Source organism: Amphiprion ocellaris, chromosome 11 (assembly GCF_022539595.1).
Source record: "Amphiprion ocellaris isolate individual 3 ecotype Okinawa chromosome 11, ASM2253959v1, whole genome shotgun sequence".
Taxonomy (NCBI): domain Eukaryota; kingdom Metazoa; phylum Chordata; class Actinopteri; family Pomacentridae; genus Amphiprion; species Amphiprion ocellaris.
The window spans coordinates 24630808-24655084 of record NC_072776.1 but is presented as its reverse complement, the minus strand read 5'-3'; the positions used below and the strand labels follow the sequence as shown (position 1 = coordinate 24655084).

The 24277-nt window shown below is 39.2% G+C and overlaps 2 protein-coding genes across 3 annotated transcripts in view; one reads left to right on the top strand and one right to left on the bottom strand.

Moving 5' to 3' along the window:
* Positions 1 to 18143, bottom strand: part of hspbap1 (hspb associated protein 1) — a 30929-nt gene extending 12786 nt beyond the window's left edge. The window contains exons 1-5 of the mRNA XM_023274572.3: positions 17921 to 18143; positions 15666 to 15887; positions 14491 to 14675; positions 12397 to 12533; positions 2133 to 2304 (exon numbers count right to left, since the gene is read on the bottom strand). Coding sequence (XP_023130340.1) covers positions 2133 to 2304; positions 12397 to 12533; positions 14491 to 14675; positions 15666 to 15861 — 690 coding nt within the window. The 5' untranslated portion in view covers positions 15862 to 15887; positions 17921 to 18143. The remainder of the gene's footprint in view (positions 1 to 2132; positions 2305 to 12396; positions 12534 to 14490; positions 14676 to 15665; positions 15888 to 17920) is intronic.
* Positions 18144 to 18148: 5 nt separating this feature from the next.
* The window catches only part of slc49a4 (solute carrier family 49 member 4), an 82871-nt gene continuing 76742 nt past the window's right edge, over positions 18149 to 24277 (top strand). Inside the window, exon 1 of one of the 2 annotated variants that reach the window (XM_055015623.1) lies at positions 18149 to 18577. In XM_055015623.1, the coding sequence (XP_054871598.1) occupies positions 18283 to 18577 (295 nt within the window). In that variant the 5' untranslated portion in view covers positions 18149 to 18282. The remainder of the gene's footprint in view (positions 18578 to 24277) is intronic. The other variant, XM_023274571.3, reaches the window with a different exon arrangement.

Below are 24277 nucleotides of genomic sequence, written 5' to 3'. Positions count from 1 at the left end.
AGGCAAAATGAAGTTTAAACAATGAACAGAAATCACAGATTGCACATATAGCATTTAAACAGGCTACGCTGTCATAATTAAAACTACTGAAAACTGCATACAGACTGGTATATGTGTTTGATAAAAAAATCTGTCAATCTGTTTACAATATCCTGCACAGCCATCGCCCTTTACTGCCGTCTGCACAGTTCATATCATCGACCCTATTGCGCGGCTGAAGGACCAGATGAAGGTCATGTGATAGCACCCGAGCCAACTCCAGTTACCAAGAGAAGATTGTAAGATAGCGAGGAAACTGAATTTCCTTCTTTGTGACCTGATTCATTTCACCAGTCAAGAATGAAGACCTCTGCTCAAAAATACTGTAAGCGTTTGACCATCTGATCCACTTAGACTGGTCAGGACTTAGCTACACCAAAACTACCTTGATATTATTGTAGTAAGAAGAGATTATAAGGCAAAAAAATCAAACGTATATGGCAAAAGGATCGGCTGTGACCCTGACCTATAAATCACTTCACAACTAGTCGGCGGAGTTACTTGACAGCAGGGTTTTTCTTGCTGATAGGAGGGTGTTTAGTACGCTACAGGAGCTCCACTATAACCATCTGTCTCTTTTCATGAGAAAAGAGACAGATGGCAATTGCTTTGTCGCCATTTTGACTCCTGAAAAACAAAAACAATGCAGCTGGAATCTGAAATAAGGCAAAGGATGAATCCATGTAGAAAAACCCGCGCAATGATTCACGATCAAAGGAGGGACGTACGTGAAAGCCATTGTCATGAAAGTCAACTTAAGATTTGTTTGAGCTCCCCTACTTCTAAAGCTGAACAGATGACAGTAGTTTGACTGATTTGTCAGTTGGCCTACTTGCCAGGACGTGACCCAGTTAGATCCAGTCACTTCTCCCCTGACAAGACATCAAGAGTGATGATGTAGCTTGATTATTATATATTATTACAACTCCTACTTTCATCAGTGGAAAAATCACCGTCTGCTGAAGGTGACACAATATAACTGAGGGGGCCAGGTTTTAATCTGAAGACTAGTCATGACTGCTGCCTCACTTTACGCTGTTTTGAAGGACACGACGACAAATAAATCTCAATGTGGAGTCTACTTTCACATGTCCACAGCTTATGAACCAATAAAATTATATTTTATGGTTATTGCTTCTGTGTCACAAGCAGTTCATCACACATTGCATAACATCAAACTTCAGATATCGCTCTTTGGATTTCCTAATGTGTGAAAAACAGAAGTGATTTAAACAAATCAAAGATGTGTCAGCTCACTGTTTGATGTGGTACATGATGCAGAGCTCAAAGTTCAATACAGACACAATAATTTTGATGAAGTTTAATTAAGAACAAACTATCACCAAAGGATTCTTTCTTCTTTCAAATCTGACTATTCCGTGAGTTCATAGGGTTTTAATTAGTCTTCATTAGGGCTGTTAATTATTAGCTAATTACCTAATTATTAGTTTCATTCCCAATTACCTTGCTGATTACCAGATTGTCTTTTTTAATAAAAAAAATAAGTACGAAAGTTCTCTAAAGGCCAGTGCAATGTCCTCAAACTGTTTGTTTTGTGTGAACAGCACTATAAAACATGAAGTTTTTCAGTTTACTCACATCAGAAAATATAAAGCAGTAAATGCTCACAGCTTAAAAATTGGAAAAACATTTGTTATTGTTGCTTGGAAACTGACTTAAACATTCACAAGTCATCAAAATAAAAGCATCTTATGTTTCCATCCTTTGAGTAATTCACTGACTGAAATATTTTAGCAAAACAAAGTGAATATGTTCAATGAAAATATTTTCTGCTTCTACAAACTCACAACTAAACTGAAGAACAAAATAAGGAATTGATGAGATCAATGCATATACAATACCCTCAGTAAGATCAAGCGTGAATATCAGATTTAAGTTTGCTGGAATGACATCATCCTTATTTGGTTATGAAGTTAAACTTAAAACCTTGAGAAAAAATATATTTATATTTCCGATGAGAACATGTAGGCACTGCTGTAGTCTTAATTTGGAGGCACACTTTCATATCTTTAGTCTCTATCTCGGTGAAGCGTTATATTTTATATTGGACAAACAACGTAAAGAATCCTGACCTGTCCAGGCTGCAGAGTGACGACGTGAGCTCTGGCACCCTGAAAGGCAGGAAACCTCCTCAGGTCTGGATGCCGAACGTCCACCTGGCTGAAGACACTGGACTCCTCATACGGGACTCTGGTTGGGTAAAGTTTAGCTGTGTCTTCTGGAGGAAAAAGGTGCCAGCGCTTCCTACAGACAGGAAACAAGATTTCAGATGAAAAGAGCAGGCAAAGATTGCTAGTAGAATTTCATGTCTTTGTTCGGTCAGATACAGTGGTGTCAAATAATTTAACAAGCTGTAAATTTAAGCAGAGCCGCTTTTTCTACAAATTCAGCTTTCTAGAATTGCAAAAAAACAACACTTTGACCGAGCATATCAGACAGTTAAACAGTTTTTTAAAACTATGATGAATGCAGATATACCCAAAAAAAACAACATAAAACATGGAAATAATGAAAACAGGAAGAAATATTCCTACTGTGAATTACTTAAATTAACTTTGATGTACTTTTACACTAGTTTCTGACATTTTAAAACTAAAATTAAGTAATTATTAGTTGTGGCCCTAAAGAAGACTACTGTAAACCCTATAAACTGAAAGAATAGTCAGATTTAAAAACAATTTCATGCACATTCGAAAGAAGAACAAGAAAGTGTTATTTGGTCATAAATTGTTCTCAGTTCAAGTTTATCAAAAATGTTCTCTGGTGGTTTATTTTTCCATCCTTTGACTAATTCACTGTGCTAACTAGTCATGTGATGACTCCAGTGGACAATCAGTAGAAATCTGATTATTTTTCTTGATTTGATGGTTTTAAAATATCCCCAGTCACTTTTAAATCATCAAATTTCCAATCTTGTTCTGTGAGACAATAAAACCCAACAGGGCCACTATTGTTTTCCATTCTTCTGACCCACCACTGCCACAAATATTATGGTATTAATCAGCACTGTTGTATTTTCATAGTGTCAAAGGACCGATTCAGTTCAATTTCATTCCGTTCGAGATCAGTACAAAATAAAAAAGAGCTTGACACCCAATAAGAAGGAGTGAAGTGAAATTGTTGCTCTCTGGGGGAAGAGCAGAGCGAGATAAGGTAGACCTTCTTCCTTTTATTTCTTGACTCACAACGCCCCGTCTCACCCTCTGTCTCCATTTCCCTCCCTCTCAGGTTAAGCTCTGTGAGAGATTAACTCCTTTTTCAGAGGTCAGAGGACAGATTACTTTCAGTATCAGCAGTTACAGTATTCTGCGTTTTGTCTGTCCCGTGAAGGGGCTCGATGCTTTAGGCAGGAAACTTTTACAGCCACCACAACAGTGAAATACAGATGTGGTTGTATGGAATCCTGAATTTTAGATTATAATCCAGAAAAACATTCAACAAATTGAGTGAGTATCTCCTCATGGTGGGACCACTTAGCTGTCCATTCTGTCCATATTTAGACTATTTTTTATAAGCTTTTCTTATAAGCTAAGAAAAACATCCTGTCTTGTGCAAGCTTATGCACAGGACAGATGGAAAATTAGGAAAAATGGGGTGGAAAAGGGGCAGTGGGAGGGTAAATCTGACACGATAACTAACTAAATGTTCTAAGTAGCTAAATATCAACAATCTTTCTCCAGAATTGCAGACTCCACCTTTAAATGCACATGTATGACACTGCAGTGTCACATTTCGTTTGACATCTCTTAGGAAGCATCTCTTTCTTTATACTTTTTCTGCTGATTAATTTAAAAATCAATGTACACCTGTTTTTGAGAAAGAAAATGTGAAATTTGTTAAAGAAGTCCAAGTAAAATTTAGATGCACATAGTAAAAAAAGATTACTGATAACTGTTAATCTTCATTTCACATACAGATAGCAAGTAGTTTTGCATTGTTTCATATTTCCGATTCCAGTATTTGGGTTGGCACCATAGTGCAATATCATAGGCTGTATACCGTCTAAGTCCGGGGTTACCAACCTTTTTCAACCTGAGAGCAACTTCAAGGGTACTGAACAGTACGAAGGGCACCATGTTTGATACAAACTTCCTCAATAACAAACTTGGGCCATCATCTTTAAACAATAATATTAATAATAATGAAAATAATATGTAAAAAGACTGTCTGATCACATTTATGTTAATTATCCCTTACAATAATTATTAACAACGATTTCCACAACAATGACGGTAGGGAACACACACGCACACATATATATGGAAATCTGTTCCAATATTTAAAAGTCAGAGGTATCCCATCTCTGAAATTTTTGTAAATATCTTTCTTGGCAGTTTTGTATGAATCAACATATTTGCAGCATTTTGTTCAAAATCACACCAGTTACATTTCTGCATCAGCATATTTTGCAGCATTTTGTTCAAAATCACACCAGTTACATTTCTGTGCAAATTATCACTTCTAACATTTTTAGGAAATCATTAACCGTCATCAAATCACGCTTCATTTGTGCAAACCACTACTTCTGTAACATTTTTGAACAATTTATGAACTCTGTCCCATGTTTGTACAAATTATCAGTTATGCAAGAAAAAAATCAACTCTTTCACATTTTGAAATGAATCCTATCACATTAGTACTAATCACCAGCATTTTTCACCAGCACTACAACATTTTTAACAGATCATAACAACAAATCATTACATGTTTTCAGCAAGTTATTTTTCAAATTTTTGTGTAATGGCACGGTGTTTTGAATGACAACATATGCTACCTCTTTCTTTGCCTGTAAATGTGTATTAGTGGGAAGCCTGGCATTGCAGAGCTTATCGTGCCAGCGACAGTCTTACCTTGGCCTTGCAGCTCACAGTTCAGATGGTTAAGTTTCCCAGTGATGTCCGTTAAAAATGCAAGGTCAAGAATCCACTCAGTGTCCTCAAGCAGCGAGATGCCTTCCCCTTTGGATTGCATGAACTCTTTGATTTCGGCCAACGGTGACAAAAAACGCTGCAAAACTCGTCTCCTGCTGAGCCATGGGGTTTCTGTGTGTAGTAACAGGTCACCATGTTCAGCTGACAGCTCCTCCAGTAGCACCTTCAATGTCCTGGGTTGTTTGGCTTTGGAGCCATTTATGATCTTCACGGCACGAGTCATCACATGATCAAATACGGCCACTTCTGTACATACATATCGCCTGCTGGTGAATGATGCAGTGGTAATGTAGGAATGTTGGGAAGTCTGGATCACCTCTGCATCGTACAGTGAAGCCAGTGTTCCAGTTTAACTGGTGATCAAGTTAACTGGCGATAGTTGCTTTCTCCAGATGTTTCGTCCGCAGATTCGTCACGATCAGACCTGAATTTACGTGAAATAAAGATACCAGATAAAGAAGACCTCGCCGAAAAACATCGGCATCACTACTTAATAAAGTCTGTATCCATGTAAATATCATCTACAGACAGTAAAAAGAAATGTGCGGGCTGAAATAAAAAACACGTATTTTTTAAGTACGGTGAGAAGATTCGAAACCACGTAATCCAGTGATAAAATTACGAGACCACGGTTTTACTCATTGTGCTACCGATCAGCTGAACAAGCATTACGCTTCATCCATATAGATCACTGCCATCCTGACAGGTGTTTCACACCTGGTGATCGTTCAGGAAACAACTGGGGATAGTCACAACACAGGCTGCCTGGTTAATAACGAGTCAGAAAACTATTTATTGTCTCGCCAAGAAAAACCACAACATAGAAGCACGTCCACTGCTGTGTTGTGTGTTAGTTTGTGTGTTCAGTGGAACAGATCCAGAGCAGAACTTCGAGCTGAACTCGGGTTTGTTCTCAGAAACACTCAGACCCTCAGCAGCCTCCCATCAGAACAACACGCAGCAAAACATTAGCTTGATTTGCTAAAATACATCGGAACAAACTGAGACCACGTTGTTTAAACTAGTCACTCAGAAAACAATAAAAACTTGTTCAGTCATCCATGTCCTAACCGTCATTTCAGAGCACTGTAACCGCTGACAATATTTAAAAAAAAATAAAAGGAAGTAAAGGAATTCGATCTGGTCAAAACAAACAATGGTTTATTCGCTCTACACAGTGAGCCATGAGCACTTAGTGGATGTATTGAAGTAGACTACAGTCACATATGAACGTTACAGCTAAAGATATTCCTGTTGGACTCTGAAGATATTGTGCTGCCATATTTGTATATTTAGCCTCCATGTACTCTAAGGTGGATTAGGAGCATGTCATTAAATCAAATACTGTCAAACACCACAATTCACTCTAGTCTTCCTCTGCGACTTCTTTAAAAGTATCTTCCGCCATTTCTAAACCAGCCAGGGTGTTTGGGAAGACACAAATCACACAAATATATTGTTTGTTTTGACCAGGTCGGATCCCTTCCTTTAAAAAAAAAAAAAACTGTCAGCGGTTAACGTGCTTTGAAATGAGGGGTTAGGATGTGGATGAGTGAACGTGTTTTACTGTTGTCTGAGTGACTAGTTTTGACAATGTGGTCTCAGTTTGTTCTGATGTATTTTAGCAAATCAAGCTAATGTGCTGCGTGTTGTTCTGATGGGAGGCTGCTGAGGGTCTGAGTGTTTCTGAGAACAAACCCGAGTTAAGCTCGAAGTTCTGCTCTGGATCTGTTCCACTGAACACACAAACTAACACGCAACACAGCAGTGGACGTGCTTCTATGTTGTGGTTTTTCTTGGTGAGACAAAAAATAGTTTTCTGACTCGTTATTAACCAGGCAGCCTGTGTTGTGACTATCCCCAGTCGATGTGGGCGTGATTCCTGAACGATCATCAGGTGTGAAACACCTCGCAGGATGGCAGTGATCTATGTGGATGAAGCGGAATGCTTGCCGAGCTGATCGGTAGCACAATGAGTAAAACGGTGGTCTCGTAAATTTATCGCTGGATTACGTGGTTTTGAATCCTCTCACCGTACTTGAAAAATATGTGTTTTTTATTTCGGCCCGCACATTCCTTTTTACTGTCTGTAGATGATATTTACATGGATACAGACTTTATATAGTATATAGTATATAGCACTATATAGTAGTGATGCCGACGTTTTTCGGCGAGGTCTTCTTTATCTGGTATCTTTATTTCACGTAAATCCAGGTCTGATTGTGACGAATCTGCGGACGAAACATCTGGAGACGGCAACTATCGCCAGTTAACCTGATCACCAGTTAAACTGGAACGCCTGCATGCCGACCCGTCATGGAGGGAGCCCCGTCTGTCGTCACTGAAACAAGCTTTTCTAACGGCACATTTTTCTCCATGAAGAAACGTTTTGCCGCGTAATAGACGTCAAAGCTGCCTTTAAGTCCCGGGCTTTTCCTGTCCGTAGTGTGCATACAGTCTATGTGCGCTACCAGGTGGGAAGTTAGCATGGAAGCTTTGTGGCGGGTAGTGTCTCTCCACATTGTGCCGCTTTGCCGACGCGTCGCCCCCCAAATAGGACACATACATTTATCTTTCACTGTAGTGAAAAAGAACTCTTCCTCCCAGTCATCGTGAAAATAGTGTTTTTTCTCTTTCACTCCTCTGTCATGTTTTGGGGGTAAAAACCACATCTAGCTTCCCAAAGTGTCTGCGCCCGGATGCTTCAGCAAAGGGTGACCTGGTGGTTTGACATGTGCAGTGAACTTTGACTCGGACAAGGTCAAAGTTCATTTACACCGAAGACATTTTTGTTTTTTAAAAAATTATAATAAATATTGTAATTTAAAATCTGCATTAATGTAAGTATTTTTGATTTAAAAAGAACAGGCGGGCGGACCCCAGGTTGGGAACCACTGCTTTAGAGGCTGGAAGACAAATCATGAGTAAAGAAGCAGCAAACACCATGTCTGAGCTAGAGATCGACCGATATGGGTTTTTCAGGACCGATACCAATTATTAGTAGTTAGAGGAGGCCGATAACCGATATTTGGAGCCGATATTCATTTGCAGTAAAAGTGTAAAAATTGGCGTAAAAAAAATTAGAATAATGCAAACACTGAACTTCGTTTAAATGCCTAAAGCATGTTTATTTAATCAAACAAATGGAAAATAATAGCTCCAGAAGTGCATAGATTTCCTAGACTCAGAAGCATCTCTTATAAAGTTGAATAAAAGCTTAAATAGCTCCCTGAAATTTTTCCACAATAAATAAAGTAAAATTTAAATATAACTATAATCACTTATCTTTGTTTAACCCTTAGGAATCTGGGGGAACAATTTGACTGAAGTCCATTTTTGACTAATTCTGATTTTACCTTTTATTTCACCTTAAAAACTGTTGATCTTGCTTTGCTTGGTGTGTTTTTTTCAGCACAACCTCACAACCTGTGTGATTTTACAATTATACATTTTTGATATAATGTATGAACACACTGGACCTAAAATTGCAGAAAAATACAAAGTCCGAGTAGGAAAAAGTTTGATTTTTTTTTACTGTGGACACCATAAACGTGTAAACAATCCTTTTCAGAACTTAGGATGCAAATATAAATTGTTTATGTCATAAAACAATGTGCAAATTTAGCATTCTGCAAAGTTATATACCAGTATTTGCACTAAAATGCAGGAAATTTTTAGGCGCTTTTGCACAACTATTTACAAAATCATCAGGAGTCAAAATAGAATTTTACATAAATCAATTTGTGCCACTCCAAAAAAGCTTTTTCTGTCCACCACAGCCTCTACAATGGCAAAAACAATAAGAACGGGTTTTAGGATCATGGGGAGAATCTGGAGTCCAGGTGTTCTCCATTGCTAGAATGTTTATTATTATTATTATTATTATTATTATTTTACATCTGAAGCAAAGTCTTCATTTTCTGTGCATCTTGTGTCTTCTCTGTGTCTGGCAGAGACAGTGATCTGTGGCCAAAGCCAGTGAAGGACGTGCTGCTCTCTGAGTGGAGCTGACAGCTGCTCTCCCAAAGAGTTATAACTATCCCCTGACTAAAGAAAATGATAGAAAGTTCCAAATCTGCACTTTGGCCATCTCTCCTCTGTATATTTCTGAAATATTCCACTCTCTTACTAGTAAGACAGACATGCTCTCACTGGGAGTTTGTCTCTGCGGCCACTCCCAGTCAGAACGTCTCTGTCCATCCCCCAGCCGCTCCAAGTGTTGAGCGTCTTTGTCCCAGGTGCTCCCAGCAGGGAGTCTCAGACCTGTTTGTTTTTCTCACATCACTCCCCTTGATGTTTCTCTGATTGTTTTTGTGTCGGCTATAGAGGGCTTCACAGAATCTCCCGTTTAGCCGTGTATCATACAATGACGCACGAAATGCGCTCCCCTAAAGTTTGCTCAAAAGTACAGCGTTTATTATTGATCATAACTCTGGTTTTACTTGGCCGATCAACACGATTCAAAAACTGGTAAAAAGTTCAAAATCTGCACTTTCGAGACAAGTTTAAAGTGAGACCCGTCGACGCTTCATCTTCCTGCTTTGTTCGATTATGCAGAGGGTTAAGTAATTCACAGACATGTCGGGAGGTAACACAAGTTAGCAGAGCTGCCGCTAATGTTTACTCCGCTCTTACGTTATTCTGCTGCTCACTGTAACGTTAGTAGTAGTTGTGAGATGTAGAGCACTGGGATGTTTATTACAATTTCGGAAGAGTTTTCTGTGTTTACCTTCGACACGTGTTTTCTCTCTGGAGCTTTTCACATGAGAAAACTTTCCCTCTCTGCCGTGTGTGTGTGAGGCAGCTTCTGCTTCAGAGGATAGTGCTGGAGACAGAAGGCAGGAGAGAGAGAGGCGCGGCTGCATCTGAGCCGAAATAACCCAGTTTTAAATTGATTTCTTCATATCGGCCCATCGGATTAAAAAAAGGCTGATGCCGATATATGTCGAATTTCCAAATATCGGCGCCGATAATCAGCCCGACCGATAATCAGTCGATCTCTAGTCTGAGCATTTTCGCCTTGAATTAGGAGTGTACCTATGACAGTCTCATAAACACAGGTAACAAATCTAAGCTATCGTTCCTGTCAACTTGCAAGGTGGGGCTTTCAGGTATCATTGCTCTTCTTCAGAATTGGTTCTCAGTTTGAAAATATATGGTTGAATTACTCCAATATTACAACTTGCCATTGTATAGTGCAGAGTAATTCAACAGTGTTTTTGCAAAGTTGTAGGTGAGCTGCTGTGCTCGAGCTACAGCAAGTTGCAGAGAGGATGATGGAGAGACGTGCACATTCTACAGCAGGGGTCTCAAACTCTGTTTACCTGGGGGCCGCTGGAGGTAGAGTCTGAGTGAGGCTGGGCCGCATCATGTATTTCTAAAAAAGTACAACTGATCCAATCTTCTCAGGCTTTATCATTAACAGTTCTTCAACATGAGTGTTTATTCAGAACATGAACGGTTCTTCAGAACATAGGCTTCTCTTGCCTACTGCTTGCTGCAAGAGACCTGGCAGCGTTCCTCTAAAGCTTGTTTTATGCTTACCACGTCCGCGAGGTCCATGCGGCTCCGTGCGGAAAAATTACGTCATTTTTGCACCCACGCCCCCTCCAGCGGCCTTTCCGTGCGGAAAATTTCCGCTCCGCGCACCTCAACATTTTTCTAACCAACGCGGACGGAGCCACACGGAAAAACATGGCGGAGGGCCAGGACCTACTCGTAGCTGAAGTCTAGCACTTATATGATTCATCTCACAGAGATCACCGTGGTAACCGGGTTATGAAGTATTCATGGTGTGAAATAAAACTAACTGCTGAAGTGCTTTTATTCGGTAAAATGCCGTGTTGTAAGTGATGTAAACCATGGCAAACTTCTTCTTCTCTAGTTTAGTACCAGAGTAGACCAGGTAGACGTGTGTTTGAGCTACACTGCCCCCTGCAGTTTGGAAGCAGACTTCTTCTTCCCTAGTTTATTACTAGAGTAGACCAGGTAGACGTGTGTTAGGGATACACTGCCCCCTGCAGTTTGGGAGCAGACGCGCACGGAGAATAAATGCACACACGTTCTCTCGCACGGATTTCCGTGTGGCTGACGTATTAAAGCAAAGGTCCAGAGCATCATAATGTCTAACTTGAATTAATGTGAATATGCTGATGTAACCTTGTAGCTCTATTAGCGTCTGCACGTAATCAATAACTAACCGTCAAATCAAATAAACTTCAAAAACATTTAGATAATATTTATTAATAAATCACTTTTGATATAACTTTACATCTTAAAATAAAGTGCAGAACTTGAAATAATAATGACTGAACCAACTTATATACATCTTTAACAATATCTAAATCTCAAAAAATTTGAACAATTTAACGCTTTTACATTTTTTTCCTGTCTTATATCACTCCCTTACATCCCTGCTGCTTAATGGGAGAACTGAGCTGCAGCTTGCCGTGCCAGTATTTTGAATCGTGGCCTGAATCGGGATCCGGACCGCCGTCCGCCAGTTTGTGACCCATGAATTAAGCGGAAAAAGGCCTAAAAATATGTTTAAAAAAAAAAAAAAGATGTGTATCAGAAAAAGGCGAGGGCTGCACTAACACTAAACTTTAATGTCAAGTAGGGGGCCACAAAAAATCGTCTCGCAGGCCGCAAATGGCAGTGAGTTCGGTACCCTTGTATCTAGAGGAAGCTAAAGTGGAAAATATATCTATGCCATTTCAAGGCTTTAAGGGATTGTTTTCATGGAAAAATAGACTCTAAATATGCAGTTTTGATGCATGGAGATTAGTTTTTAGGGCTTTAATGAATGGCTGGAGAGGGACTTTGACTCCTGCTGCATTTAATGAAAGTCTTTGTTGTGACTTGAAGCAAAACTCACAAATCCGTGAAACAGGAAAGTGATGTGATGTTTTATTTAAAGTTTTGTAAATAATATCTGAATGGGTGCATATCATCGTTAGTTAAATGCATTGAGAGGCGCAGCAAGCTCCAAGGTATACGTTTGATATTCATGCCCGATTTCACGTATTTCTTACATAAAAATATCAATTATGGGCATTATTTTAAACAATTTTTATAAACTCAGTTGGACAAATACCAACGTCTGCGAAAATGTTAGCATAATATACTAAAAGAAAATAGTGCTTTCTATGGAATGTAAGCTTTCTATTCATGTAAGCTTAAGTTTTTACAATTTCAAGTCACACATTATTTGCAAAACATATTAATTTCATTGTCTTTTCTCTTCTTGACCTATATTCATAGTCAAACAAGCAGCAGAAATCTACCTGAATCCAACAAGAAAACTTCCTTGTTCATGTGATATTTCAGACTTTGGAAGACTAACTTGCAGTCTTTTGATTCTGCTGCACATAAAGCAGCAAAGACCTGCAATAATCCTTCTTACCTTCCTTGAACCTGCAGTACCAGGTTACAGCCGTAAGAGTCAAGGTGGCATGGAGTATTTGCCCCCTCTGTGCCGATCCATAAGGTGCTTTCTCTCCCATTACGTCCCTCAAAACCAAATTCGGACCACTTTACATCCTGCAACACACACAAACATACCACATTCAAGTGACACCTATCAATGCAAAATAATATGAAAGTATGAATAACCATTTATGATTTTTAAATTACATTTTCAGTTTTTTTGTCCACAATAATTATATGACATTGAAACATGATTCGCATTTTCACAACCGTCACAACTCTCTCTCTCACAGATGTAACTCTGCCTCATCAGCTCCTTTGACAGGGCTTATTATAGGTGACCAATGGAGGTTTCTGTGGAGAGAAACTGAGCTACGGTATTTGTCATCTTTCAAGGAAAACTACCCTGTCAATCACATACGGTCAGAACACAAAGGTGCAGCAATCTAATCAGCATCCTGAATAATGAAGTCATTACCAAATATGCAGGCTGCTATAAGTGACAGACTGGCCAATCTAGCCTCCAGGCAGCTGTTTCCCTAGCACCATTTATCCTGCAAAAAGCCCATGTCTACCTGTCTCAAAGGCATGAATGTCAGCAGGTAATAATTGCAGGTGGATGTCCAATAACAATTTATCACAGAGATAAAAAAATGAAATAAATTTGTGGGCAGTGGCTTAAGAAAGGATGCCGCTTTAATATCTCTACCTAGTAGGGGGGATAAGAATAGCTGCTAATATAAAATCCCCAGTGGGCACAAAGCTTAACATTATAACTGAAAGTGTCAAAACAATAAGTAAAATGTAAGAATATAAATGAGACCTGGGAGGGGGAAGTTTTGACTCTTTTCATTTTGTATTTTTTTATTTATTCATGTTTAATTTGTTGATAATTCAAAATTCTTGCAACTGCATGAAGAGATAAAAATGCGTAAGAAATGTTTTTTAAATTAAACTTTAAGAAGCCAGCTTCTAAAAAATCACTGTAAATAAAAGTTTGCTGCTTAGAGTGTATGTAACACCATACAGTTTGGTTTTATACAAACCATAATAAGACAAATACAAATTTCCACATGTGTGATACATCCCTAGTGATGCAGCAAGATGTTAATGCATTTGTTTATGGGAAATCTGAGTACAGAAACATACATGAATACAATAAAAACACTAACAAAACAAGCTTTTAAAATGAGCCTGGCTTCTCTTTTATTTGCTTTAACTTGTTCTGCTGCTCTTGTAACATCCACCTCTTTGCTCAAACATATTTAAAAGCTGTTTTATAAAAATAACTTACTAAAAAGTGGCTATTTTGCTAGAAAACCAATGGATCCGAGCAAGACACATTATACAATATGTGTCTGGTCATCTGTGTCCACACACTTTTTAGCTGTGGTGATCTTTGTCATGCCCGCTTCACTCCAAGTGTCTGACCTACACAGAGCCTCAATTTCAACCCAGTCAAACACCTCGATAAACTGAAACACCAGCTGTGAGCCACACTTTACTGCAGCCAACCCTGAAGCTCTCATTTTGGTTCTGGTAAGAGTGTAATGTCCAGATATCCACACACATTTTGCTCCTGTGATGTATCTTTAATATTTAAAAATCCAAATGCTATGGAATATACAGTACAACACTCATTCATGCAGCTATAAAGTGACTTCACTGCATCATAAGCCTCAAATTTTAGTTTCATGATCTTTTATCTTGGCTGCTGACAGAAAAACCTAAAATACAAAAAAATACCTGGATCTGACTTATTGGAAAGCTGCTGTAATTTTCACATCATCAAACTGAGTATAAAAGTGGCAAATTTCTCCAAAAAGCCCTGGAGCTGCAAAGCCATTCAAACACCTGAGGTACCAATTAACACCTAGTTTGTACAACGAGATCCCTTGTAGTTCAAACACAGCTGTCAGATACTGTTTGAGCAGTTTTATGGAAAACCTGTCTTAACTTTTAAAACACAAAACACTATAAGCTCACCTGTAAAATTAATATACTGTACCATACATAGGGAGGAGCATAGACTTTATATCTTAGCATGTATGTATAGCAGCAGGATTATTACCTCAAACATGGAAGGCTGATCGTGAAACAGCATGGCGATGTATTTGTAGTCAGCATAGGCCCAGTATTCTGAGTGGGAATATTTAGAAAAAGGCCCCACATCTGCCCCAAACTGACCCTGGGTCCAGCTGAGAAACTGAGCCACTTTAGCCTCCTCGTAAGAACACTGTGTCTCAAATAGAGGAGCTGAAGATTAGAAGAAAATCACAAAATGCACATGTTAGAAAGAGAGTAATCACTGGAAAACTGGAAAAGTTTTAGTGAAATGACACAATTGATCCTTGTTAAAACAGAAATATAATTCATGAGCCTGCATCACAGTGCTATGCATCATCACAGGTATGGATTTTTTAAACACTTTAACAGAGGAATTAATCAGAGTTGCCGTGACTTACTGTTGCTTTTGTTTTAGTTAACAAAGTGTGTCTACGGTTGAGTCATGACATTTAAAATCCATGATAAGAAATGCCGTCCTGTTAACTGTTGCAGCCAAAAAAGATGATTTAGAAATCCAATTAGCTGGCTTTTATCAGAGGACACGCTCTCCATCATTCATCAGAGAAAGAGTCATTGAAGCTGCTTTAGAGCCAAATGGAGGGCAAAATACACTAGCTGCTCACAGACAAAAAACCCTCGGTGTGTATGTTTTTTTTCATTATGTGACATTATAAATCATATCATTAAACAGCATCCAATACTTCGTCAGATTACCCTAATGTATAAACTGTCACATGTCCGAGGATAAATGACACAAGGCTGTAGGCAATTATTATGTGCTCATTGAGAAGTGGGTGAAAGCAGACAGTTGCTGTATGAGGCTCAGTACACTGATGTAATAGGAAACACAAAAACAGAATAATATCTTTAATTTAGCATACAGAAATTGAGAAATCATCAGTTATGCTGAAATTTTTAAATGGGAACGTGAATTTCTTGCCTTGCTAAATAATGTGCTTGAGACAGACCATTTTGGATTAATGTCTTTGTGTAAAGAAAACCACTCCTACGTCGCGTGTATTTATTAATTCAGTCATTTCAAATAAAACTTTGGTGTGAAGCCTGAATTGAATCTTTTTTGGGTCACATGTGCTTTTATTCTGCACATTTATTCTAAAAGACTACTGAAACAGGAATCATATCAAGTCATCTCTCTCTGGATTAACTTTCTGTTCTTACTGTTTGTCTCCTCTTTCCTCCCGAGTCTGAACCGGACAAGTTTGTCACCAAGGCAGCCAGAAAGATGCTCTGCTGTCCAGTTGAGAACAGGCCAGCTGCAGGTCATGTTCAGGAAGACTGCAGGCTGCTGCAAATGATCCAGAATCCTCCGGCTTTCCTCTGGGCTGAAGGGTTTGATGGAGGTGGTGGCAGCCATAGCCAAGGGGACACACTGATAGTAGGCTGCAACACAGGATGAAGATACAGATTAACAATTTAAATTGTGATGTGATGTGTTATGTGATGTTGATGTGTTGTGCATTCACAGGCACTGGGCCTGCTAGCTGAGACCTCCTTGTCGTCAGCAGGATAACACTGAACAACACTGTGCTGCATTTTAGGCAGGCTGGAAAGAAAACTGCTGTGTTTATGTGTGTTTTCGCTGCTGTATTTGTTGCTCTTGCAGCGCTCTGTCACACACAACCTTAAAAATCCCAAACTGTGTTATCACGGAAAGTGCAGGGAACCTGAGGACTATTTAGAGACAAGAGGAAATTGAGCCTTCCTTATATTCAAGCAGGTTTGTACTACTTATAGCACAAACCTCCAAAATAAACATATCTTATTCTGTAAGGGAGGCAATCATCAGTCACTTAAAGCAAATATTCATCTACTTGACAGAATGAGTTACCTTACCTCCAGTGACTCTAGGGGTCAGTTTTTAAAATTACTTTAAAACAATTACGGTACTTACACAGCCTGCACAGAAGAGAGGGAACATTTAACATTTGATATCAGTATTTTTTAAAATTAGTTTTCACTGAGACCCACTTGTTTCTGTACTAAAAATTCAAATTCCACTTCAGTCCGTCTGTATATTAGATAGGTGGTCCTGGTCACATATGAGTGGATTTCTACTTGACACAAAAGATCTAAAACTGGCTTGTGTCCAGACAGTGTATTTTACACTTGACTGAAAGCTTACCTTATCTGTATGTAATACATTTAACTGGAACTCCACGCTGATAAGATCCTAAACTATGTTGGTTTACTGATATTATCAGTGGCAGCATGCTATGGATGGTATTAGTACATGGAGTATGTTGGTCAATAAGTAGCAAGAAATTGATGTAAAGAAATAGCAAAGATATGCTTGCAATCCAGAAAAAAGTGTCAATGTTACAGTGTTTATCTACCAGAGAACACTGCTAAGTTTATTCTTAGACTGTAAAAAGATAAGTGTAGTACACATCGTAGTCGGACTGTAAAGGGTCATTTCGGGAGGTAATAGATGTATTTCCAAAAAATCTGTGAATTAGATTGATCAAAATCTGATGCAACAGAGGCCAAGATATCCAGACTTTCAATCTTTCTTAAGGGCCAATAGGATTCTATACTTCCAAATAATCATGAGGACTAAGATGTTTCATAATTAAATAAAACTGATAATACAAGAGTGAACCAGTGATAATTATTGAACCATATGTGGTCACAAATCACAATAATGTAAAACAACAAAGAAAACCTTTTTCTAATATGGACATATTTTCTATATTAATTTCAGGCTTATTTCTTTAATTGTTGCTGACAGTTCTCGTCATTCAAACATAGCCTCAAATTTCAATGTGTAAATAAATATGTGCTGAAAGTCTAAATTTTCATAGATGCCATTTTACATTTCCAGAGTTTGTGATACAAAGTTTTAGGCAAATCAGAGAAATTGAATCACCCTAATCAAACAATATCCTGCATCCAGCCTTATGTTATTTGTGGTCAAACTCAAACTGATTGTGCTAAGCTAACTTTCTTTAAAGTACACTTATGTTACTGGTAGTTCGCTTTAATTCGTGCTTATTCTATAATAGAACTACTCATTCGTATGTTGGATTGTCACTACTTAAAATTATTTCTTACTTGAGTAACTCTCTGTAACGATAATGGTCACTATTGTAAGTTAGCATTTAGCTGAAGTGGCTAACTAGCTTTTCGTGACACAGTGAGCAACTTGTTTGCATAGTTTTGGCTGAGAAGTTAGCAAACAACTGAGAAACAACTGAATGTACATCTGCTCCGGAGATGAAATATCTCAAATTATCAGTTCATGAGCATTCAACGCAGTTCCTGTTTCAATAAATAAAGATGCGATCTTGTTGAGTGAACTCTACGTGTGTACACTGTCTTAGCTTTAACACCACAGTTTAAATATCCCCGGAAAGCTAGCTGCGGATAGCTTCGCGGAAATTGGGGTACAAGTAGAAAAAAATCGAAGGACTCACCTTACACTACACGTGTAGCTGAAGTTCGGACGGAAGTAAACAAAACTCACATGACACCGTAGAAGCTATAATTTACATCTGGAACACTCCACTGCGAATCTGCTCCATTTTGGCTCTGTTTGTGCAACAACAACCGCGCTCAAGCTAACGTACCAATTGAGCCAAAACGGTGACTCCTTGACCACAGTTTCCACTACCACAATGTATTTCCGTTCGGACATGCGCAGTGAAGGAAAGCATTAGAAACGGAAGCTGTCGGCTGTTTTTGTTTGTGTGGTCGGCAGAAGAGTTGTCAATTCCCGCTCTATCGAACAGCCGTCGAAATCGGAATTCAAACAGAACCGACGAACGGACCAGCCGCTATGGGTGCCGGTTCGAGCATCGAGGCCGAGAGGGAGCCGCTGCTCGCCCCTTCGTACGCGGAGCCAAACAGTCCACCAGTAAACAGCAGAGTGTACGGAAGAAGATGGCTGGTTTTGACCCTGTTTTCCCTGCTGGGACTAATGCAGGGGATGGTGTGGAACTTCTGGGGTCCCATCCAGAACTCGGCCGCTCACGCTTACGGCTTCACAAAGTCTGACATCGCGGTGTTGGTGCTGTGGGGCCCGGTGGGTTATTTCCCTTGGCTGCTGTTTATGTGGTTAATGGACAAAAAAGGTGAGTTGTTCCGAACTGGTACACTGTGTCCTATCTCACACTGTGAGCTTTCACCTCGTTTTAGACTCTCTTGTTGATATTTTGATAGATAATAAGTTTAGTGCAGCTGCTTGACCTGAACTCTACACAATATAGTCTTATGTGCTTAGTTTCGGATTAGCTAGTGATGTCCAATGTTATGATTGTGTAGCCTGATTACAAATTTGAGGTATTTTGCTCATTTCCAAGCATTTCCCACTAACGCTGACCCATCTGCCACTGTCAGCGTGTCATAAACCAATCAAACAACTAAATTTAACAGGTCAAACCAGCAGTTCTTATCTTAAAAGATGACAAAGGAACCCTCCACACTGATGACTTGATATAAGTGTGTTTATATATTCTTTTCTAGGCCAGTAATGCTGCATAGCCTGAGATTCTGTAAGACAATTTGACAGGAATGCTACAAAAGTCTAAAAACAGACAAAAAATACCCTAAAATATTAAATTATAATTGTGTGTTATGGGGAATATCTCTGAATTCTCATTTTAAGAAGCTAGAAATAGCAGTTTTTGCTTTATACTTCATCTAAATGATCACTTGATTATCAAGATTGTTGACAATTAGTATTATATTCTTCTTTTGCAGATCTATACCACTGTTGAATTATAAGTCAATGTGAGTTTGTGGAAAAGTGTCCGTCCAGTGTTGCGTGTAGGGAACTGGGAAACCACGTGAGGCAAAGTAGCAAGTTTTGAATGACTTTCCAAACTTCTCTCTTCCAAAAGTGCACAGAACACTTCACTAACTGCTTTTGAGTAGTAACAGCTAAAATGTGAAGAAGGCTCTCTACTTGAGCTGTTGAGTCACAGCAGAGCACTTCACCTAACCAGTTCCTCTGCATCACCTGACTCACACAAAGTCCTTAGTGCCCGGGCTGGACTGTCAGATGTCAGATGACAACCACAGTAATGACACAGTAACAACATCTCATCACAGCAACCAGACTGCTGATGAATTAAAGAACACAAGCGAAATCTTGCCAAGAAATTGCATAATTCTGCCTTGTGATCCTGATTCATCAGCAAGTAGAAGTTCTGGGTGTTTCTCTTGTCTAATTTACTCAAACGCCATCATATCCTATATGCTTGTGGTGTAAAATTAATTCTGACAAGACTGTATCAAGTACAATAAACTAGCTATACATTCCCCTCAGACCTTTTTAATGAACGCTCAACTTTATACCCAGCTTGTAGCAAAGTGTGCGACTGACTCATATATCAAATTAGGGGTAACTCATTCAGTATTCACAAATTGCATTAATCAATGGTGTGACTTTGTTTTAAACCCTATAGGACTTCCAGAGGTTGCAACAGCCTTAAACTATGACTCGTGATACACGCTTGTAGGCGAACACATGCACACAGTGGCTCCGCTCCAACCTGTCAGTGAGGGAAAATGCTTCTCCTTCTGCTGAGAGTTTCCCCTCCCCGAGGGTAGAAACTGTAGATGATCAACAACACAGTAGTTGCCATCTAAGAGTATTTTAAAATCGAGTCATATGTGATGCTCTCCTTAAGTAGTAAGCTTGCATAATGTGACGAGTGAGCGACATACACATAAAGTATATGCTGTTGTTGCAGAATGTGGCACAAAGAGCTGATCCACCCATTTAAGTCTGAGGTTGTAAAGCTTGCATGTCCTGCTTGCAGCGACTGGCTGCCAGGAATTCTATGAAATATAGGTTACTGGCTTTTTTTTTGTCACCTAATACATGCAGTACTGTGTGAAATATAATATACATAATGTTATATGTCATTTTGTTGTAATTTGCTTCTTGGTAAATGACTTAAGCACATAATCTATTTCCAAAATTACTGTCTGCTACCTGATTGCTTAAATACCCGTCAGGCATTTTTAGGTATGCACAACAACTTTCTCGCACATCATTACAAGAGCAGCTCAGCACACCTAAAGTTTTGTCTGCTGGAGCAGCTACTATGTTTTGAGCTTCACTCAAGCGTAATTAAACACTGGTGAAAAAAAGAAGGGCTCATGCTACCTTTTTACTTCCTCCCAACAGTATACCTACTTATGTGGAATCAAAATGGCAGGTGCATGTGTGCTTTTTGACCCTTCGAGGCCTCTGTTGGCGCAGGCGTTTTTAAAGAGGAGCATAAAAAGCATTTAAAAATCAGCTAATGAGCTAATTAGCACTGAGTTTAATGATCTGTAATCTGCAAATTATTTCCTTGATTAATGGTTTTGTCCATAATTATATGAAAATAGTGAAAAAAGAAGAATATCCATAAGGATTAATAAAGTTTTATGTTATCTTATTTCAAAAGTGGATATTACAATTTCCCACAGTCCAAGGAAATATATTCAAAATGCTTTGTAAAATAATTATACCTATAGTCAGTTTATTCTTACATGTAATGTAAGAATGTTCGCTTTAGCAGCTAGAAGTATCAAATGTTTGACATTTTATGCCTGAAAATATTTATTGAATATCATAGTAATCATTTATTTTAAAAAAAGTTTTTAAAATGTATTTAATTTTCATTTTTTTGTTAACTAATTGATTTTCTGATTAAAAGTCTAGTTGACTAACCCTATAACGGCCTCTGTGACTGTGACACCTTGCTCTGCTGCGTCTGAGTTATTATCATAATTATTATTATTAAAGGCAGTGATTATAGCATAATTTCCAAATCAAATATCAGGATTTCCACAGTCTATGTGTTTTTCTTGTTCTCTCCTTTTTTTTAAAGTTGATTTTTAGAGGATTTTTAATAACTTTATTTAACATCGATAGTGGAGAGAGCAGGGGAATGACATGCAGCAAATTGCCCTCTGCCAAAAATCTAACCGGAGGCACAAAACATTTGCATCCATGTAGTATTCGCCCTAACTGCATGGCTATCAGGTAAAACCTTTGTGTTTTTTCTTTATTAAAAGCTGACGATCTTGGCAGAAAAGTAATATCCACCAAGGAATTGAGTGATAAGTTCCTGTCAGTACCTGTTCCTAGTCGTGTCAATATTTGATGCAACAGAGCACAGCGCAGAGACAAATGACTGTCTTAATCCATACTCGCTGGACATTTAAAGAATGCAGCACCCACCATTGGACCATATTGGCATGTTGGGACTTTCCCATCCACCGTCAATAAAGTACGAGTCAAACCCATTCCTATTTGACTGGTCTATCTGCTCTCCAAAACAGTAATAATAGGCTGCTAGTCAAAGCAGAAAATGATCACTCACATGGAAGAGGAAGAACAGGGAAGTGGATAATTTTTAAATGGGTGTTTTGTGGATGAAACTGAAAATGGAAACTTCCAGGTTGGTAAAGAAAGGTACTTTGTTCGTACTATTGCCGTCACACAGACGGTATTAAATAAGGAACTGTGGAATTCCTGTTGTGCTCTTTCATGGGGTGTATCACCGGTCACATTCGTTCAGTTACCAGACTGTTGGGTACACGTAGCTAAAAGTAATGCATGTCTAATACAACAGGCCTCCTTTTTTAGAATGTGTTGATTTGACTGAGAGAGAGTTGCAAGTAGAGTTGTTAAACTGTGTTGTGCTGCACTGAAGGGTCTTTCTTTGTCCTCCTATTTATATCAGTAAAGACAGGCTAAATAGCTAAAATACGTCTCTGTTTAATGCAGTACCTTTCAGCATTTCCACAAATTACTTCCCCAACAAAAGCTGAAGAAAATGAAGGATTTTTTGCAAGACTGCTGTATGAGACTGCCTTAGTTTTAAGTAGGTGTAACTAATACATTCAATAAATATATAGAATAGAATAGAAATACTTTATTAATCCCCAAGGGGAACCTTAGTTGTTACAGCAGAAAGAGTACAGCTACCACCACCATAAATACAGATAAATAAGTGAAAATATGCAGTAAGTAAAAATAAACAGTAAGATCTGCTATGATCAGACAGCAGAAAATGAATAACCTACAGTTTTGCTCATCAAATGTTTAGGAAGTTTAAAGACCAGCAGACTAGGACCAACAATGTTAAAAAACCTCGAGGAACAGTTTGGTGGGAATGATTTCCAAGGGGCAGCTTGTAGGTTTCATATGTTGCACGACCTTAGTGAGAGTTGGCAGTGAAACCTGTTCAAACTACTCAAACACAGCAGAAAGTACCAGAGCAATGGGCAAGTCAACATCCAGATCTCCTGAGGTGACCTGCCTGATAGTTGCAATTGTATCGGTGAAAAAGTGAAGGAAATTATTGCAGGTCTTGACTGAAGCATCAGCTAGAACAGAGGTGGATGAGTTAACAACAGAGTTGATTGTATCTAACAGAATTCTGCGGCGTGACTATTGCTAGAGATGATGGTGGATAAATATTGACATTTTGCTTCTTTCATAGCCCTTTGATAATCAGCCAGACTGTCTTTTAGTATTTCCCAGGATGTGTGAAGTTTGTGCATCTTCCATTGTCGTTCGACCTGACGGCAGTGTTGCCTAAGTGCACGGGTCGAGTCATTTACCCAGGGATTAGCTCTTGGTCTAGGCAGTTTGCAGCGAAAAGGGGCAATAGAGTCCAGAATCACGGACCAAGTGCTGTAAAATGAGGACAGAAAGTTGTCTGGGCATATAGAATGCATATGACCACTAGGATTTAAAAATTGTGTATTCATAAAAGCAGCAGTAAATGCTCCAGCTGTTGAGGAGGTGAAGATACGGCGTCTGTGAGACAAGGCCAGAGGATTGCAGGACGCTGGAGGGGCTGCAAATTCAAAAATAATGGGAAGGTGCTCTGAAATGACAGTTTCAGATATTTCCCTGATAGCTAAAGACAGTCCGCAGGAGATAATGAGGTCCAGAGTATGACCAAGGTGGTGTGTAGGTCCGTCAACTGATCTCCACAAATCAAAAGCTGATCATACATAGGAGTGAATTCAGATAAAAACTCTGAAAACTCTTGGATAAAATCCTTATTATATGCAAGTGGGCGGTACATGACAGCACATAAAATCTGACATGTAAAATTAATCACAAATAACTGTAGATCAAAAGATGTGTAGTTATTTGTGGAGAGAAGTCGACATCTAAACTTATCCTTGAACACAGAGGCAAGACCTCCTCCTCTACCAGATGCTCGAGGAGAGCTCAGGAAAGAGCAGCCAGGCGGGAGGAGCTCTGAAAACACACTTTTGTCACCAGGTTTACTCCACATTTATGTCAACAACAGAAAATCCAGGAAGTGGGAAGTGAAGAAATCTTTCAAGATAAAAGTTTTATATGTGAGCGATCTGACATTAATCAGGGTCAAGCGGATTAAGTAGCAGTCAGACTGCTGAGAGACACGACTAACCGGACGAAGATGATCCTGTACGCAGCCCTGACTGAAGATCCTCACGGGTGGGGGGCATGGAAAAGGGTACCCGGCTTCAGGGATGACCAGCTTGAGCCATCGGTAGCAATACCCTGTGAAGAACAGCACATTGAAGCTGCCAGACTCCAAGGGGTTCCGGACAGATGAACGGCGAGGATCAGAGGTGTAGGACGAAACCAGGTAAGCCCTGAGTCTAACTCGGCCGCCACTTCTCTTACCGCGGATGCCTGTGGCGGCAGCGGCTGTAGCTGGGCAAGACGCCAGGTGAACATCGCAGGTATGGAGGAATGGAGTCCAGGAAAGGTGGTGGTGTCATTGATTGACCCACAAAAGCGTGGATCTTTTAAGAGTCAGGCG